Genomic DNA, 19,426 nt, shown 5'->3' with positions numbered 1-19,426 from the left:
ATTTATCCGGAGGCTGCATTCATTGTAGCTGGGGATTTTAACAAGGCTAATCTGAAAACAAGACTCCCTAAATTTTATCAGCATATCGATTGCGCAACCAGGGGTGGAAAGACCTTGGATCATTGTTACTCTAACTTCCGCGACGCATATAAGGCCCTGCCCCGCCCCCCTTTCGGAAAAGCTGACCACGACTCCATTTTGTTGATCCCTGCCTACAGACAGAAACTAAAACAAGAGGCTCCCACGCTGAGGTCTGTCCAACGCTGGTCCGACCAAGCTGACTCCACACTCCAAGACTGCTTCCATCACGTGGACTGGGACATGTTTCGTATTGCGTCAGATAACAATATTGACGAATACGCTGATTCGGTGTGCGAGTTCATTAGAACGTGCGTTGAAGATGTCGTTCCCATAGCAACGATTAAAACATTCCCTAACCAGAAACCGTGGATTGATGGCAGCATTCGCGTGAAACTGAAAGCGCGAACCACTGCTTTTAATCAGGGCAAGGTGTCTGGTAACATGACCGAATACAAACAGTGCAGCTATTCCCTCCGCAAGGCTATCAAACAAGCTAAGCGTCAGTACAGAGACAAAGTAGAATCTCAATTCAATGGCTCAGACACAAGAGGCATGTGGCAGGGTCTACAGTCAATCACGGACTACAGGAAGAAATCCAGCCCAGTCACGGACCAGGATGTCTTGCTCCCAGGCAGACTAAATAACTTTTTTGCCCGCTTTGAGGACAATACAGTGCCACTGACACGGCCTGCAACGAAAACATGCGGTCTCTCCTTCACTGCAGTCGAGGTGAGTAAGACATTTAAACGTGTTAACCCTCGCAAGGCTGCAGGCCCAGACGGCATCCCCAGCCGCGCCCTCAGAGCATGCGCAGACCAGCTGGCCGGTGTGTTTACGGACATATTCAATCAATCCCTATACCAGTCTGCTGTTCCCACATGCCTCAAGAGGGCCACCATTGTTCCTGTTCCCAAGAAAGCTAAGGTAACTGACCTAAACGACTAGCACTCACTTCCGTCATCATGAAGTGCTTTGAGAGACTAGTCAAGGACCATATCACCTCCACCCTACCTGACACCCTAGACCCACTCCAATTTGCTGACCGCCCAAATAGGTCCACAGACGATGCAATCTCAACCACACTGCACACTGCCCTAACCCATCTGGACAAGAGGAATACCTATGTGAGAATGCTGTTCATTGACTACAGCTCGGCATTCAACACCATAGTACCCTCCAAGCTCGTCATCAAGCTCGAGACCCTGGGTCTCGACCCCGCCCTGTGCAACTGGGTACTAGACTTCCTGACGGGCCGCCCCCAGGTGGTGAGGGTAGGTAACAACATCTCCTCCCCGCTGATCCTCAATACTGGGGCCCCACAAGGGTGCGTTCTGAGCCCTCTCCTGTACTCCCTGTTCACCCACGACTGCGTGGCCACGCACGCCTCCAACTCAATCATCAAGTTTGCGGACGACACAACAGTGGTAGGCTTGATTACCAACAACGACGAGACGGCCTACAGGGAGGAGGTGAGGGCCCTCGGAGTGTGGTGTCAGGAAAATAACCTCACACTCAACTTCAACAAAACTAAGGAGATGATTGTGGACTTCAGGAAACAGCAGAGGGAACACCCCCCTATCCACATCGATGGAACAGTAGTGGAGAGGGTAGCAAGTTTTAAGTTCCTCGGCATACACATCACAGACAAACTGAATTGGTCCACTCACACAGACAGCATTGTGAAGAAGGCGCTGCAGCGCCTCTTCAACCTCAGGAGGCTGAAGAAATTTGGCTTGTCACCAAAGCACTCACAAACTTCTACAGATGCACAATCGAGAGCATCCTGGCGGGCTGTATCACCGCCTGGTACGGCAACTGCTCCGCCCTCAACCGTAAGGCTCTCCAGAGGGTAGTGAGGTCTGCACAACGCATCACTGGGTGCAAACTACCTGCCCTCCAGGACACCTACACCACTACACCACCCAATGTTACAGAAAGGCCATAAAGATCATCAAGGACATCAACTACCAGAGCCACTGCCTGTTCACCCCGCTATCATCCTGAAGGCGAGGTCAGTACAGGTGCATCAAAGCTGGGACCGAGAGAAAAACAGCTTCTATCTCAAGGCCATCAGACTGTTAAACAGCCACCACTAACATTGAGTGGCTGCTGCCAACACACTGACACTGACTCAACTCCAGCCACTTTAATAATGGGAATTGATGGGAAATGATGTAAATATATCACTAGCCACTTTAAACAATGCTACCTTATATAATGTTACTTACCCTACATTATTCATCTCATATGCATACGTATATACTGTACTCTATACTCTGTACTCTGTACTCTCTGTACTGTATCCTTATGTAATACATGTATCACTAGCCACTTTAACTATGCCACTTTGTTTACATACTCATCTCATATGTATATACTGTACTCGATACCATCTACTGTATCTTGCCTATGCTGCTCTGTACCATCACTCATTCATATATCCTTATGTACATATTCTTTATCCCCTTACACTGTGTACAAGACAGTAGTTTTGGAATTGTTAGTTAGATTACTTGTTGGTTATTACTGCATTGTCGGAACTAGAAGCACAAGCATTTCGCTACACTCACATTAACATCTGCTAACCATGTGTATGTGACAAATAAAATTTGATTTGATTTGAGACATAAACACACACACACAAACAGACAAACACACACACACACACACTCAAACACACACACACACACACAGACAAAACACACACAGACACACACACAGACACACACAGACACAGACAAGAACACACACACACACCCCTGACATGGTATTTGGGATCAAACACCCTGGATCATATAGTGAAAATAACAGTGTTGTGGGCCGTTACTCCAAAATGTTTTATATATCACTTAGCTATTACTCGTTATTTATTTTATCAGTAATTAATTACTTTCCATCTTACTTCCTGGGTAACGTAATTCATTAGGCTACTCGTTAAACAACTTTTTCGTTACACCCAAAACAGTGCACGTCCTCACTCAATGTAAACAATGTCAACATTACGTTCCGTAGGCCTGTACACCAACACAATTAGGCTGATAGTGACATATTCTACTGTGGATAAGGGCAACATTTCCTCTGCTATATACCCAGCTCCCACCTGGTTCAGCTCTCCCTGGGTTACAGGCTGTCCTCCTGAACCATTAGAATCAAACTTTGGATGTTTGGATGAGATAGGTCTACAGTCATCCTCAGCAGCAGTGGTCAAGTTTCGGGGATGTTGGACGATTGGACATCGAGGCCTTCACGATTCCAAAACATTTGACCTGTTGCGAAATGAATGGGCCTGGGGCTTACCCATCCGGACCAAATATGCATAAATACATGTTTTTAAATATAGAGACCTATTCTGAACGGACCCGAGGAAAACTAGACCTGTTCCGTATGAACCTAGTCGGATCCGTTCCGAGTGAGGGAAGCAGCAGAAACGTTGATTTTTAAGCCACTATATTAACCGTAGCTGATAAAGCACGTTGGAGAGGATGTAGAGACAGGTGAGGCTCTAGCAGGCGCCATGCTTGTGTGTAGGCTACTGTATTAACCGTAGGAGAGGATGTAGAGACAGGTGAGGCTCTAGCAGGTGCCATGCTTGTGTGTAGGCTACTGTATTAACCGTAGGAGAGGATGTAGAGACAGGTGAGGCTCTAGCAGGTGCCATGCTTGTGTGTAGGCTACTGTATTAACCGTAGGAGAGGATGTAGAGACAGGTGAGGCTCTAGCAGGTGCCATGCTTGTGTGTAGGCTACTGTATTAACCGTAGAAGAGGATGTAGAGGCAGGTGAGGCTCTAGCAGGTGCCATGCTTGTGTGTAGGCTACTGTATTAACCGTAGGAGAGGATGTAGAGACAGGTGAGGCTCTAGCAGGCGCCATGCTTGTGTGTAGGCTACTGTATTAACCGTAGAAGAGGATGTAGAGACAGGTGAGGCTCTAGCAGGCGCCATGCTTGTGTGTAGGCTACTGTATTAACCGTAGGAGAGGATGTAGAGACAGGTGAGGCTCTAGCAGGTGCCATGCTTGTGTGTAGGCTACTGTATTAACCGTAGGAGAGGATGTAGAGACAGGTGAGGCTCTAGCAGGCGCCATGCTTGTGTGTAGGCTACTGTATTAACCGTAGGAGAGGATGTAGAGACAGGTGAGGCTCTAGCAGGTGCCATGCTTGTGTGTAGGCTACTGTATTAACCGTAGGAGAGGATGTAGAGACAGGTGAGGCTCTAGCAGGTGCCATGCTTGTGTGTAGGCTACTGTATTAACCGTAGGAGAGGATGTAGAGACAGGTGAGGCTCTAGCAGGCGCCATGCTTGTGTGTAGGCTACTGTATTAACCGTAGGAGAGGATGTAGAGACAGGTGAGGCTCTAGCAGGCGCCATGCTTGTGTGTAGGCTACTGTATTAACCGTAGGAGAGGATGTAGAGGCAGGTGAGGCTCTAGCAGGCGCCATGCTTGTGTGTAGGCTACTGTATTAACCGTAGGAGAGGATGTAGAGACAGGTGAGGCTCTAGCAGGCGCCATGCTTGTGTGTAGGCTACTGTATTAACCGTAGGAGAGGATGTAGAGGCAGGTGAGGCTCTAGCAGGCGCCATGCTTGTGTGTAGGCTACTGTATTAACCGTAGGAGAGGATGTAGAGACAGGTGAGGCTCTAGCAGGTGCCATGCTTGTGTGTAGGCTACTGTATTAACCGTAGGAGAGGATGTAGAGACAGGTGAGGCTCTAGCAGGCGCCATGCTTGTGTGTAGGCTACTGTATTAACCGTAGGAGAGGATGTAGAGACAGGTGAGGCTCAAGCAGGCGCCATGCTTGTGTGTGAGTGTGCGCTACTGTGAGTGTGAGCAAGTGACATGGGGAACAGAGACGAGGCAGAGATGAGAGACAGCAACCAAACAAGCCGACTCGCGCTATAGTTGACTACCTGTCATAGCCAGGTTATTTATCATCCCCTATGATGACGTAGTAACTGTCTTGACTGCATCAAACTGGGAGAAGCTAGTTAAGCTAGCTAGCTAGGCTAATTTAGGCTGCATGCGGTTTCTTGTCCTACACAGTTACAAACAACAACAACTCAGAATATAAAGTAGCAGCCTACCTGTTCTTAGTGGTTTTAGCCTGTTCTTCGCCTTGAACTTTTAATTCCATCCTTCATTGATTAGATATCGCCTCACTTTTGCGCCACACGGAGGGTTGACTGTAGCCTATTGCCTCTTTGATGACTTATGATTGGCCAACAACAACAATCTACATGCGCCACTCTCGTGAAAGCAACGAGCAGCAGCAAAAATTATCCAAATTCTCTCTCTCTCCACTGCAGCAGTCGCGTTCGGATCTGTATGGGTCCTTCCGGACAAGTTAGTTAAAATTACACATACCCGAGACAAGTGACAATCAGATCTGACCCAGACCTGTGACATCTGGATTGGGTCTGGGATATTCGGGTACAGGTGGATCCGTGAAGACCTCTTGTTTCTAGCAGTGGAAAGGTTTAATATTCCTTGTTACCACAAAATGTAATATTATTACTGTAACGTGTTACCTCCAACACAGAAAATAAAACATTCCATTCTATTACATTGTGTTCCACTCTATTTTAATCTGTTCCATTCTATTACATTATGTTCCACTCTATTTTATTCTGTTCTATTCTGTTCCATTCTATTCTGTTCCATTCTATTACATTATGTTCCACTCTATTTTATTCTGTTCCATTCTATTACATTATGTTCCACTCTATTTTATTATGTTCCATTCTATTACATTATGTTCCACTCTATTTTATTCTGTTCTATTCTATTACATTATGTTCCGCTCTATTTTATTCTGTTCCATTCTATTACATTATGTTCCACTCTATTTTATTATGTTCTATTCTGTTCCATTCTATTCTGTTCCATTCTATTACATTATGTTCCACTCTATTTTATTCTGTTCCATTCTATTACATTATGTTCCACTCTATTTTATTCTGTTCCATTCTATTACATTATGTTCCACTCTATTTTGTTCTGTTCTATTCTATTACATTATGTTCCACTCTATTTTATTCTGTTCCATTCTATTACATTATGTTCCACTCTATTTTATTCTGTTCCATTCTATTACATTATGTTCCACTCTATTTTATTCTGTTCCATTCTATTACATTATGTTCCACTCTATTTTATTCTGTTCCATTCTATTATATTATGTTCCATTCTTATATTCTGTTCTATTCTGTTCCATTCTATTATATTCTGTTCTATTCTGTTCCATTCTATTCTGTTCCATTCTATTATATTCTGTTCTATTCTGTTCCATTCTATTCTGTTCCATTCTATTCTGTTCCATTCTATTACATTATGTTCCACTCTATTTTATTCTGTTCTGTTCTATTACATTATGTTCCACTCTATTTTATTCTGTTCCATTCTATTACATTATGTTCCACTCTATTTTATTATGTTCCATTCTATTCTGTTCCATTCTATTATATTATGTTCTATTCTGTTCCATTCTATTATATTCTGTTTTAGTCTGTTCCATTCTATTCTGTTCCATTCTATTATATTCTGTTCTATTCTGTTCCATTCTATTATATTCTGTTCTATTCTGTTCCATTCTATTCTGTTCCATTCTATTATATTCTGTTCTATTCTGTTCCATTCTATTATATTCTGTTCTATTCTGTTCCATTCTATTCTGTTCCATTCTATTATATTCTGTTCTATTCTGTTCCATTCTATTATATTCTCTTCTATTCTGTTCCATTCTATTATATTATGTTCTATTCTGTTCCATTCTATTATATTCTGTTTTATTCTGTTCCATTCTATTCTGTTCCATTCTATAATATTCTGTTCTATTCTGTTCCATTCTATTATATTCTGTTCTATTCTGTTCCATTCTATTATATTCTGTTCTATTCTGTTCCATTCTATTATATTCTGTTTTATTCTGTTCCATTCTATTATATTATGTTCTATTCTGTTCCATTCTATTATATTCTGTTCTATTCTGTTCCATTCTATTATATTATGTTCTATTCTGTTCCATTCTATTATATTCTGCTCTATTCTGTTCCATTCTATTATATTCTGTTCTATTCTGTTCCATTCTATTATATTCTGTTCTATTCTGTTCCATTCTATTCTGTTCCATTCTATTATATTCTGTTCTATTCTGTTCCATTCTATTATATTCTGTTCTATTCTGTTCCATTCTATTATATTCTGTTCTATTCTGTTCCATTCTATTATATTCTGTTTTATTCTGTTCCATTCTATTATGTTCCATTCTATAATAATATGTTCTATTCTGTTCCATTCTATTACATTATGTTCCACTCTATTTTATTATGTTCCATTCTATTCTGTTCCATTCTATTCTGTTCCATTCTATTATATTATGTTCTATTCTGTTCCATTCTATTATATTCTGTTTTAGTCTGTTCCATTCTATTCTGTTCCATTCTATTATATTCTGTTCTATTCTGTTCCATTCTATTATATTCTGTTATATTCTGTTCCATTCTATTCTGTTCCATTCTATTATATTCTGTTCTATTCTGTTCCATTCTATTATATTCTGTTCTATTCTGTTCCATTCTATTATATTCTGTTTTATTCTGTTCCATTCTATTCTGTTCCATTCTATAATATTATGTTCTATTCTGTTCCATTCTATTACATTATGTTCCACTCTATTTTATTATGTTCCATTCTATTCTGTTCCATTCTATTCTGTTCCATTCTATTATATTATGTTCTATTCTGTTCCATTCTATTATATTCTGTTTTAGTCTGTTCCATTCTATTCTGTTCCATTCTATTATATTCTGTTCTATTCTGTTCCATTCTATTATATTCTGTTCTATTCTGTTCCATTCTATTCTGTTCCATTCTATTATATTCTGTTCTATTCTGTTCCATTCTATTATATTCTGTTCTATTCTGTTCCATTCTATTCTGTTCCATTCTATTATATTCTGTTCTATTCTGTTCCATTCTATTACATTCTGTTCTATTCTGTTCCATTCTATTATATTCTGTTCTATTCTGTTCCATTCTATTATATTCTGTTTTATTCTGTTCCATTCTATTCTGTTCCATTCTATAATATTCTGTTCTATTCTGTTCCATTCTATTATATTCTGTTCTATTCTGTTCCATTCTATTATATTCTGTTCTATTCTGTTCCATTCTATTATATTCTGTTTTATTCTGTTCCATTCTATTATATTATGTTCTATTCTGTTCCATTCTATTATATTATGTTCTATTCTGTTCCATTCTATTATATTCTGTTCTATTCTGTTCCATTCTATTATATTCTGCTCTATTCTGTTCCATTCTATTATATTCTGTTCTATTCTGTTCCATTCTATTATATTCTGTTCTATTCTGTTCCATTCTATTCTGTTCCATTCTATTATATTCTGTTCTATTCTGTTCCATTCTATTATATTCTGTTCTATTCTGTTCCATTCTATTATATTCTGTTCTATTCTGTTCCCTTCTATTATATTCTGTTTTATTCTGTTCCATTCTATAATATTATGTTCTATTCTGTTCCATTCTATTATATTATGTTCTATTCTGTTCCATTCTATTATATTCTGTTCTATTCTGTTCCATTCTATTATATTCTGTTTTATTCTGTTCCATTCTATTATATTATGTTCTATTCTGTTCCATTCTATTCTGTTCCATTCTATTATGTTCCATTCTATTCTGTTCCATTCTATTACATTATGTTCCACTCTATTTTATTCTGTTCTATTCTATTACATTATGTTCCACTCTATTTTATTCTGTTCCATTCTATTACATTATGTCCCACTCTATTTTATTCTGTTCCATTCTATTCTGTTCCATTCTATTCTGTTCCATTCTATTATATTATGTTCTATTCTGTTCCATTCTATTATATTCTGTTTTATTCTGTTCCATTCTATTCTGTTCCATTCTATTATATTCTGTTCTATTCTGTTCCATTCTATTATATTCTGTTCTATTCTGTTCCATTCTATTCTGTTCCATTCTATTATATTCTGTTCTATTCTGTTCCATTCTATTATATTCTGTTCAATTATGTTCCATTCTATTCTGTTCCATTCGATTATATTCTGTTCTATTCTGTTCCATTCTATTATATTCTGTTTTATTCTGTTCCATTCTATTATATTCTGTTCTATTCTGTTCCATTCTATTATATTCTGTTCTATTCTGTTCCATTCTATTCTGTTCCATTCTATAATATTCTGTTCTATTCTGTTCCATTCTATTATATTATGTTCTATTCTGTTCCATTCTATTATATTTTGTTCTATTCTGTTCCATTCTATTATATTCTGTTTTATTCTGTTCCATTCTATTCTGTTCCATTCTATTATATTCTGTTCTATTCTGTTCCATTCTATTATATTCTGTTCTATTCTGTTCCATTCTATTCTGTTCCATTCTATTATATTCTGTTCTATTCTGTTCCATTCTATTATATTCTGTTCTATTCTGTTCCATTCTATTATATTCTGTTCTATTTTGTTCCATTCTATTATATTCTGTTTTATTCTGTTCCATTCTATTATATTCTGTTCTATTCTGTTCCATTCTATTATATTATATTCTGTTTTATTCTGTTCCATTCTATTATATTCTGTTCTATTCTGTTCCATTCTATTATATTCTGTTCTATTCTGTTCCATTCTATTCTGTTCCATTCTATAATATTCTGTTCTATTCTGTTCCATTCTATTATATTATGTTCTATTCTGTTCCATTCTATTATATTTTGTTCTATTCTGTTCCATTCTATTATATTCTGTTTTATTCTGTTCCATTCTATTCTGTTCCATTCTATTATATTCTGTTCTATTCTGTTCCATTCTATTATATTCTGTTCTATTCTGTTCCATTCTATTCTGTTCCATTCTATTATATTCTGTTCTATTCTGTTCCATTCTATTATATTCTGTTCTATTTTGTTCCATTCTATTACATTCTGTTCTATTCTGTTCCATTCTATTATATTCTGTTCTATTCTGTTCCATTCTATTATATTCTGTTCTATTCTGTTCCATTCTATTCTGTTCCATTCTAGTATATTCTGTTCTATTCTGTTCCATTCTATTATATTCTGTTCTATTCTGTTCCATTCTATTATATTCCATTCTATTCTGTTCCATTCTATTATATTCTGTTCTATTCTGTTCCATCCTATTATATTCTGTTCTATTCTGTTCCATTCTATTCTGTTCCATTCTATTCTATTCCATTCTATTATATTCTGTTTTATTCTGTCCTATTCAATTATAAAATGTAATGTCCTCGTCTGTCCCTGCAGTTCCAGAGGATGTGTCCCCTCCCAGTGCTGTGTCGACCCCCTCCTCTCTGGCTGTGCACTGGGGTCCCCCTGCCAGACCCAATGGCCTCATCACTGACTACCTGTTATACCACAATGGACAACTACTCTACCAAGGGAACAATACACACCTCAATATCACTGGTGAGAGGAGAGTTAGACCGGGTGAGAGGAGAGTTAGACCGGGTGAGAGGAGAGAAAGACCGGGTGAGAGGAGAGAAAGACCGGGTGAGAGGAGAGAAAGACCGAGAGAGAGGCAAGAGAGTGAGGGAGAGAGTAAGAGAGAGAGAAGAGACAGAGAGAGAGAGAGTGTGCGTGTGTGGATAGTCCTGCCACTGCTTCCCTGTCAGTGCAGAGGGATGAGTGCTACATGAAAGAGGGAAGAGTGAAGAGAAACAAAATGAAAAGGGGGATTAGCATTTGAAAGAGACAGAGCATCTCTAACTTGCCAGGGGAATAACACACACACACATAGACACATACACACACACATAGACACTCACACACACTCTCTCTCACACATACACACACACACACGCAGAGACACTCACACACACACTCACACACACATAGACACTCACACACACTCTCTCTCACACATACACAAACACTCACTCACTCTTTCTCTCTCTCTCTCTCACTCACTCACTCACTCACTCACTCACTCACTCACTCACACACACACACACACACACACACACACACACACACACACACACACACAGTAGGATGTGCTGTTAATAGTGAGTGGTAATAGCGGAGACTGGTATTATCAGTAATGTGGTAATACATTGTGTCTGATGTTCATAGTGATTATGAGGATTATGAGTGTGGTAATTATATGGGATTAATGCCATTACAGACACAGAGCTGTATTACAGTCTTCTCCGACACAGTATCTCTAGTCTGGAGAAGTAGCATCATGTTTAACTGTATAGACAATACAAATGAATGCACTAAAATAAAATAAAAACACTTCACCTATACTTAATGTAAAGATAGTAAATTAACAAATTGTAGCTACAATTCACTGTATGTCAGTAGTCCGTCCAGAGTTTAGGAGGGAAGGAGAGATGTTAGCGTGTTTCCCACCAGATTTAGGATCTGTTTTAAGGTAGATTTCTCTATGCGGTAAGTCTATTCCAGCCCCAATCTCTATAGTTATCTTCCTCTCATTCCTTCCATCTCTTATCCACCCTATCTTCTCTCCTCTGTCTGATTTTGTGTGTGTGTGTGTGTGTGTGTGTGTGTGTGTGTGTGTGTGTGTGTGTGTGTGTGTGTGTTGTCAGAGCATTGTAGTGGACCCCCTGCTGAGAGTTTGGATTCCCTGACATTCTTTTCTCCTTTCTCTCTCCCGTTCTAATTTTTTTTTTTCTGCTCTCCCTTCTCTGCTCTCTCCCCTTCCTCCTCTCGCTCTCCACCTCTCTTCCTTCTTTGTTCTCCTCTTTCCCTCCTGTGACCAATTCTCTACCCTTTCTTTCTCCCCCTTCCTCCTTTCTCTCATCTCCTCTCACCCTCCTTCCTCTCTGACTGTAGTATTTCCTCATCGTCTCTTTGAAACACAAAGCTCTCAGTCAGGTGCCCTGCTTCCTGCCTAACACTACAAATAACCAACAATTCCACCCACTGTGGGCTCGCTGTGTGTGTGCGCGTGCGTGTGCGTGCGTGTGTGTGCGTGCGTGTGTGTGCGTGTGTGTGTGTGCGTATTCTACACAACCCCTTGTCCTATTGTGATTGATTGATTTCCCTATTGTGGAAATCATGATGGGTGGTATAGTGTCTGCAGACTGAAAACATGTATGTCTCTGCTGGAACAGAGTGTCAGCCTGATCACTACAAATACAGTTTGATTTCAGACGTTTAAAAAGCTATTGAAAAAGCAGTGATAATAGTTGATGATACTTGATGGTATGAGGTCGGTTGATTTGCAGAGCCTTCCTCAAACTACGTTTAGTTTTTTTGCCCTAACACTACACAATAAACGGTCATCCATAATACGTTGAATTTCAAAGGGAAGCTATGAGATCTTGTTGCTTTCTGTGTGAACCATTTTGAAGTGTCTGTTAAAAACTTATGTGTTGCAGGTTTAGGTGTGTTTTCTCCCCATATGTTCGTGCTAAGTGTGTGTACGGCGGCGGGCTGCTCTAACAGCTCCCAGGTCACCCTGCTCACCTCCCAGCAGCCACCTGGAGGCATGGAGCCTCCCAGACTCACCGTGCTAGACTCCCGCACCGTCTACATACAGTAAGTACACACCCAGTACCACCCTGCATACCGCTGCTGGCTTGCTTCTGAAGCTAAGCAGGGTTGGTCCTGGTCAGTCCCTGGATGGGAGACCAGATGCTTCTGGAAGTGGTGTTGGAGGGCCAGTAGGAGGCACTCTTTCCTCTGGTCTAAAAAAAATATCCCAATGCCCCAGGGCAGTGATTGGGGACATTGCCCTAGGTAGGGTGCCGTCTTTCGGATGGGACATTAAACGGGAGTCCTGACTCTCTGAGGTCATTAAAGATCCCATGGCACTTATCGTAAGAGTAGGGGTGTTAACCCCGGTGTCCTGGCTAAATTCCCAATCTGACCCTCAAACCATCACGGTCACCTAATCATCCCCCGTTTACAATTGGCTCATTCATCCCCCTCCCCTCCCTTGGTCGTTGCTGCAAATGAGAACGTGTTCTCAGTCAACTTACCTGGTAAAATAATGGATAAATAAATTAATTAACATCTCTACTGAGTAGTACACACACACATCTCTACTGAGTAGTACACACACACATCTCTACTGAGTAGTACACACACATCTCTGCTGAGTAGTACACACACACATCTCTACTGAGTAGTACACACACACATCTCTACTAAGTAGTACACACACACATCTCTACTAAGTAGTACACACACACATATCTACTGAGTAGTACACACACATCTCTACTGAGTAGTACACACATCTCTACTGAGTAGTACACACATCTCTACTGAGTAGTACACACACACATCTCTACTGAGTAGTACACACACACATCTTTACTAGCACTGCACAAATCAAATCAAAGTTTATTTTTTGCGTACACAGATGATTTCGCAGGTGCAGCAAAATGCTTGTGTTTCTAGCTCCAACAGTGCAGTAATACCTAGCAATACAAACAATACAATACACACATAATCCAGAAAAATAAACTAATCTAGAAATTAAGAAATATCAGAACGAGCAATATCCGGAATAAATATATATACAGTGCCTATGGAAAGTATTCAGACCCCTTGACTTTTTCCACATTTTGTGACATTACAACCTAATTCTAAAATGGATTAAATTGTTTTTTTCCCTCAGCAATCTACACACAATACCCCATAATGACAAAGCGAAAACAGATTTTTAGAAATATTTGCAAATATTTGTATAAAAATAAAATATAAAAAAATAACTTGTAAGTATTAAGACAATTTACTATGAGACACAATTGAGCTCAAGTGCATTGTGTTTCCATTGATCATCCTTGAGATGTTTCTACAACTTGATTGGAGTCCACCTGTGGTAAATTCAATTGATTTGACATGATTTGGAACGGTATACAGCTGTCTATATAAGGTTCCACAGTTGATCGTGCATGTCAGAGCAAAAACCAAGCCATGAGATTGAAGGAATTGTCCGTAGAGCTTCGAGAGTATTATGCATGATTGAAGGTCCCCAAGAACACAGTGGCCTCCATCATTCTTAAATGGAAGAAGTTTGGAACCACGAAGACTCTTCCTAGAGCTGACCAAACTGAGCAATCGGGGGATAAGGGCCTTAGTCATGAAGGTGACCAAGAACCCGATGGTCACTCTGACAGAGCTCTAAAGAACCTTCCATAAGGATAACCATCAACACTCCATCAATCAGGCATGTATTTTAGAGTGGCCAGACAAAAGCCACTCTTCAGTAAAAGGAACATGACAGCCGGCTTGGAGATTGCCAAAGGCACCTAAAGACTCTCAGACCATGAGAAACAAGATTCTCTGGTCTGATGAAAGCAAGATTGAACTCTTTGGCCTGAATGCCAAGCGTCACGTCTGGAGGAAACCTGACACCATCCCTACGGTGAAGCATGGTGGTGGCAGCATAATGCTGTTGGGATGTTTTTCAGTGGCAGAGACTGGGAGACTAGTCAGGATCGAGGCAAAGGTGAATGGAGCAAAGTACAGAGAGATCCTTGATGAAAACCTGCTCTAGACTGCTCAGGACCTCAGACTGGGGTGGAGGTTCACCTTCCAACAGGACAACAACCCTAAGCACACAGCCAAGACCACGTCGGAGTGGCTTCGGGACAAGTCTCTGAATGTCCTTGAGTGGCCCAGCCAGAGCCTGGACTTGAACCCGATTGAACATCTCTGGAAAGACTTGAAAATAGTTGTGCAGCAACGCTCCCCACCCAACCTGACAGAGCTTGAGAAGATCTGCAGAGAAGAATGGGAGAAACTCCCCAAATACAGGTGTGCCAAGCTTGTAGCGTCATACCCAACAAGACTTAAGGCTGTAATTGCTGCAAAGTACTGAGTAAAGGGTCTGAATACTTATGTAAATATGATATCTCCATTTAATTTATATAAATTAGCAAACATTTCTAAAAACCTGTTTTTGCTTTGTCATTATCAGATATTGTGTGTAGATTGATGTAGATTTAATCCATTTTAGAATAAGGCTGTAACCTAACAAAGTGTGGAAAAAGTCAAAGGTCTGAATCCTTTCCGAACGGCAAAGTATATTAATAGTAGTTACAGTATATATTACACACATACACACACATATAAATATAACTGCACCACCTATCTTACTACATAATAATAAAATACAACTTGGATACATTCAGGAAGTATCTTGATTGTCTATGATCCTCAAAGTGGAGATGTTGTTTATAGATTCTGTATAGGATGCTGTGTGTCACTGCTCCATACACACCACTGAGGTACTTCATAGGGATGTGTGTCTCTGAGCAGGGTATTATAGCCATAAACAACTCTCCAAGTCATTGAATATGACACCTTTAGAAAGACTGTGGGCTTATATGTAGATAGATGGCTTCACACTACATGGCATTGACTGTCCTCCAACGAGAGAGAGAGAGAGAGAGAGAGAGAGAGAGAGAGAGAGACCGTATGAGTCTCTGTATTATAGAGTGTGTGTGCCATTAGAGCCCCTGACCACCATCACTTAAGACCCACAGCAGGAGGGCAGCGCGCCACACACCGGAGAGAGGGTGGAGAAGAGAACAGCAGAGGGTGAATGAATAAATCAGAGTACAGAAAAGTGTATGCAGACAGTGTGTCAGAGGGAGAGTGAGGCCGGCAGGTTAGGGTGAGAAACACTGATCTCTCTCTCAGGGAAATGTCAGCACTTTACTGATGACCACACAAGGTAAAAGGTTGGGGTGTGAACCGCTACACGAAATTGGGATCCTCAACATTAAGAATGAATAACCAAAAAACAACATTACTATCAAAGTGCAGTTATCACGAAACAGTATTTTCTGAGAGGAAGAGGCAAGAGGCAAACTTTAAGCTACTGTGGTGAATTTGCGAGGCATGGAAGACAAGATACACAGTTTACCAAGATATACATTGCCTTCAAAAAGTATTCACACCTCTTGACTTCTGTTGTTACAGCCTGAATTTAAAATGGATACAATTTGGATTTTGTGTCACTGACCTACACACCTACACACAATACCCCATAATGTCAAAGTGGAATAATGTTTTTCAAAAGTTGTACAAATTAATCAAAAATGAAAAGCTGAAATGTCTTGAGTCAATCAGTATTCAACCCCTTTGTTATGGGAAGATTCAATAAGTTTAGGAGTAAAAAGTTGCTTAACAAGTCACATAATAAGTTGCATGGACTCAGTCTTTGTGCAATAACAGTGTTTAACATGATTTTTGAATGACTACCTCATCTCTGTACCCCGCACATACAAGTATCTGTAAGGTCCCTCAGTCGAGCAGTGAATTACAACCACAGGTTTTCCAGTGCCTCGCAAATAATGGAACCTATTGGTAGATGGGTAAAAAAAAAAGCAGACATTTAATATCCCTTTGAGCATGGTGAAGTTATTAATTACACTTTGGATGGTCTATCAATACACTCAGTCACTACAAAGATACAGGTGTCCTTCCTAACTCACTCGCCTGGAGAGGAAGGAAACCGATGGTGACTGTAAAACTATTACCGAGTTTAATGGCTGTGATAACAGAGAACTAAGAATGGATCAACAACATTGTAGTTACTCCACAATACTAACCGTATTGACAGAGTGAAAAGATGGAAGCCTGTACAAAATATAAATATTCCAAAACATGCATCTTGTTTGCAACAAGGCACTAAAGTAATATTGCAAAACATGGGGCAAAGCAATTAACTTTTTTGTCCTGAATACAAAGTGTTATGTTTGTGGCAAATCCAATACAACACATTACGGAGTACCACTCTCCATATTTTTAAGCATAGTGGTGGCTGCATCATGTTATGGGTATGCTTGTAATTGTTAAGGACTGGGGTGTTTTCAGGAAAAAAATAAACAGAATGGAGCCAAGCACAGGCAACATCCTAGAGGAAAACCTGGTTCAGTCTGCTTTCCACCGGACACTGGAAGATGAATTCACCTTTCAGCAGGACAATAACCTAAAACACCAAGAAGTTTCCGAGTGGCCGTGTTACAGTTTTGACTTAAATCTCTATGGCAAGACTTGAAAATGCTTGTCTAGCAATGATCAACAGCCAATTTGACAGAGCTTGAAGTATTTTCAAAAGAATAATGGACAAAGGTCTTAGAGGCGGCAGGTAGCCTAGTGGTTAGAGCGTTGGGCCAGTAACTGAAAGGTCGCTCGATCGAATCCCTGAGCTGACAAGGTAAAAATCTGTTGTACTGCTCCTGAACAAGGCAGTTAACCCACTGTTCCTAGGCTGTCATTGTAAATAAGAATGTGTTCTTAACTGACTTGCCTAGTTAAACAAAGGTGAAATAAAGACTCACAACTGTAATTGCTGCTGAAGGTGATTCTAACATGTGTTGACTCATGGTTGTGAATACCTACGTAAAATAGATATTTCTGTGTTTTATTTTCAATTAATTTGCAGAAATGTCTAAATACATGTTTTCACTTTGTAATTTTCAGTTATTGCATGTAAATAGAAAAAAAAACATATTTAAACAATTTTGAGTTCAGGCTGTAACACAACAAAATGTGGAATAGGTCAAGGGGTGTGACTACTTTCTGAAGGCCCTGTATGTGCACCACGATTCTTTCTGCCTGCCCCTTCATCTCTCTCCCTGGCACTGGCAGCATCGCTTTAGTGGAAACCAAGACAGTTCTCAGGGCAGGCCTGGTTGTCGCGTCGTCTGGGACAATTTTAGCTAACCACAACCCTTTCCTAACTTTAACCGAATTCTCTTAAACCTGCCTCGTTAATTCTCCTAACCTGCTGCGTAATTTCTCCTACCTGCTACGAAAAGTCACTTCTGCTTGTCAAAACCGGCAGACCTACCCTGAGAATAGTCTTGGTTTCCACTAATGCGATACAGCCTCGTGCTAGCTCACCTGCTCTTTCTCTTCGCTAATGATGTGAGTGTGTGTTCAGTCTTCAGTCTATTGAGTGTAGAATACCCTAACCTACTCATTGATGATAGGCAATGCTTTACTGAAGTTGTACAGTAATGGTAGTACATCTGAAAGAGACATACCGAGAGACCCACGCCGTTGCTAGCAGTAGCAGTAGCAGCAGCAGCAGCAGTAGCAGTAGCAGCAGCAGTAGCAGTAGCAGTAGCAGTAGCAGTAGCAGTAGCAGCAGCAGTAGCAGTAGCAGCAGAGCTGCATTGTGAATTAACGTGCTATTTTGTTCATTCTTATTCTTGTTTTAATGGAAAACCAATAACAAAAAATTGCTGTTCTAACTTTAAGACATTTTTGTATTTGTCACATCCCTAGTAAAAGGACAAGGAGAATACATAGAGGACATAGGAGTACACACCCATGCATACACACACAAAGCGAGAGAGAATTTTTTTTTTCAAGGGAGACTGGTGAGAGGAAGAAGTGGTGAGAGAAAGAAGTTGAGAGGGATTAGATATTAGAGAGAGAAAAAATAGTAGTTTTGCTGTAATTTGACATTAAAGATTCTATATCTCTCTCGCTCTGTTTCTTTGATGCTGTAGCTGTGGCCTGTGAGCTGAGAGGTACTGCCTTGTTAGCAGAATCCTAATAGGCAGGTAGAGGGATCATACGTGTTCAATATTCTTTTGTTGTGTTGCAATCTGCCTGTGAGAAAGGTTGAGAGGCCTGCCTGCTGGATATGCACAAAACAATATCAGCAGAAACACATTCTCCTCTCCCCCCTGCCCTCGCTTGGCCAGCACACGCGTACCTACACAGGCGAGCACGCACACTTTTCTGTCCAATGCACGCTTACACTACACACATCAGATATAGTTTTTCCTATGGCAAAATCTCACTTTGTTACCCTTTGAATTGAATATACTGGAGCTTTTAATAGGTGTCAATTTCACATTTATATTAGCCTGTATTATCTGTTTGCTCTGGATTTTCTCCTGAGTTGTTTCTAGCCCTAGTTTTTAAATAAATTATAAAATCATTGTTTAAAAACTCCTCTCTGGTTTCACTACCTACAATGATAGAATGAATTACTGCCACTATCGACAGTATACATGAGCTGAGTAATGTGATAGATTGGTTAGTCAGGCTCATTGTACAGTAACACACTCATCAGTCATACCAACCACTGGATACATTCATCACTTCTCAAAATGGCTCACATTGAAGGTGGTCCTAGGGGGGCGGGGTCTCTCCTGAGCCCTGGGCCAATTAGAAAAATGTGTGGTCCTAAGGAGTGGTGCCTATTGGGTCTTAGGCCAATTAGAATTGTAAGTGCTCCGAACGGAGTGGCCTTCAATGGGGGTGTGGGCCTATTAGAACAAGAACACATAAATGCCAGTAATGTTTGGGAAATTAATTATTGTTAATAACAT

The 19,426-nt window shown here is 40.2% G+C and overlaps 1 protein-coding gene across 1 annotated transcript in view; it reads left to right on the top strand.

The window, feature by feature from the left end:
- LOC110498381 (usherin) overlaps positions 1-19,426 on the top strand; it is a 432,088-nt gene that overhangs the window by 187,967 nt on the left and 224,695 nt on the right. Inside the window, exons 36-37 of the mRNA XM_036955034.2 lie at positions 10,392-10,553; positions 12,494-12,653. Of these exons, the coding sequence (XP_036810929.2) occupies positions 10,392-10,553; positions 12,494-12,653 (322 nt within the window). The remainder of the gene's footprint in view (positions 1-10,391; positions 10,554-12,493; positions 12,654-19,426) is intronic.

The sequence above is a fragment of the Oncorhynchus mykiss genome, chromosome 19 (genome assembly GCF_057628025.1).
Source record: "Oncorhynchus mykiss isolate SJ-2025 chromosome 19, ASM5762802v1, whole genome shotgun sequence".
Lineage (NCBI taxonomy): Eukaryota > Metazoa > Chordata > Actinopteri > Salmoniformes > Salmonidae > Oncorhynchus > Oncorhynchus mykiss.
This window is presented reverse-complemented; position numbering and strand designations above follow the sequence as displayed.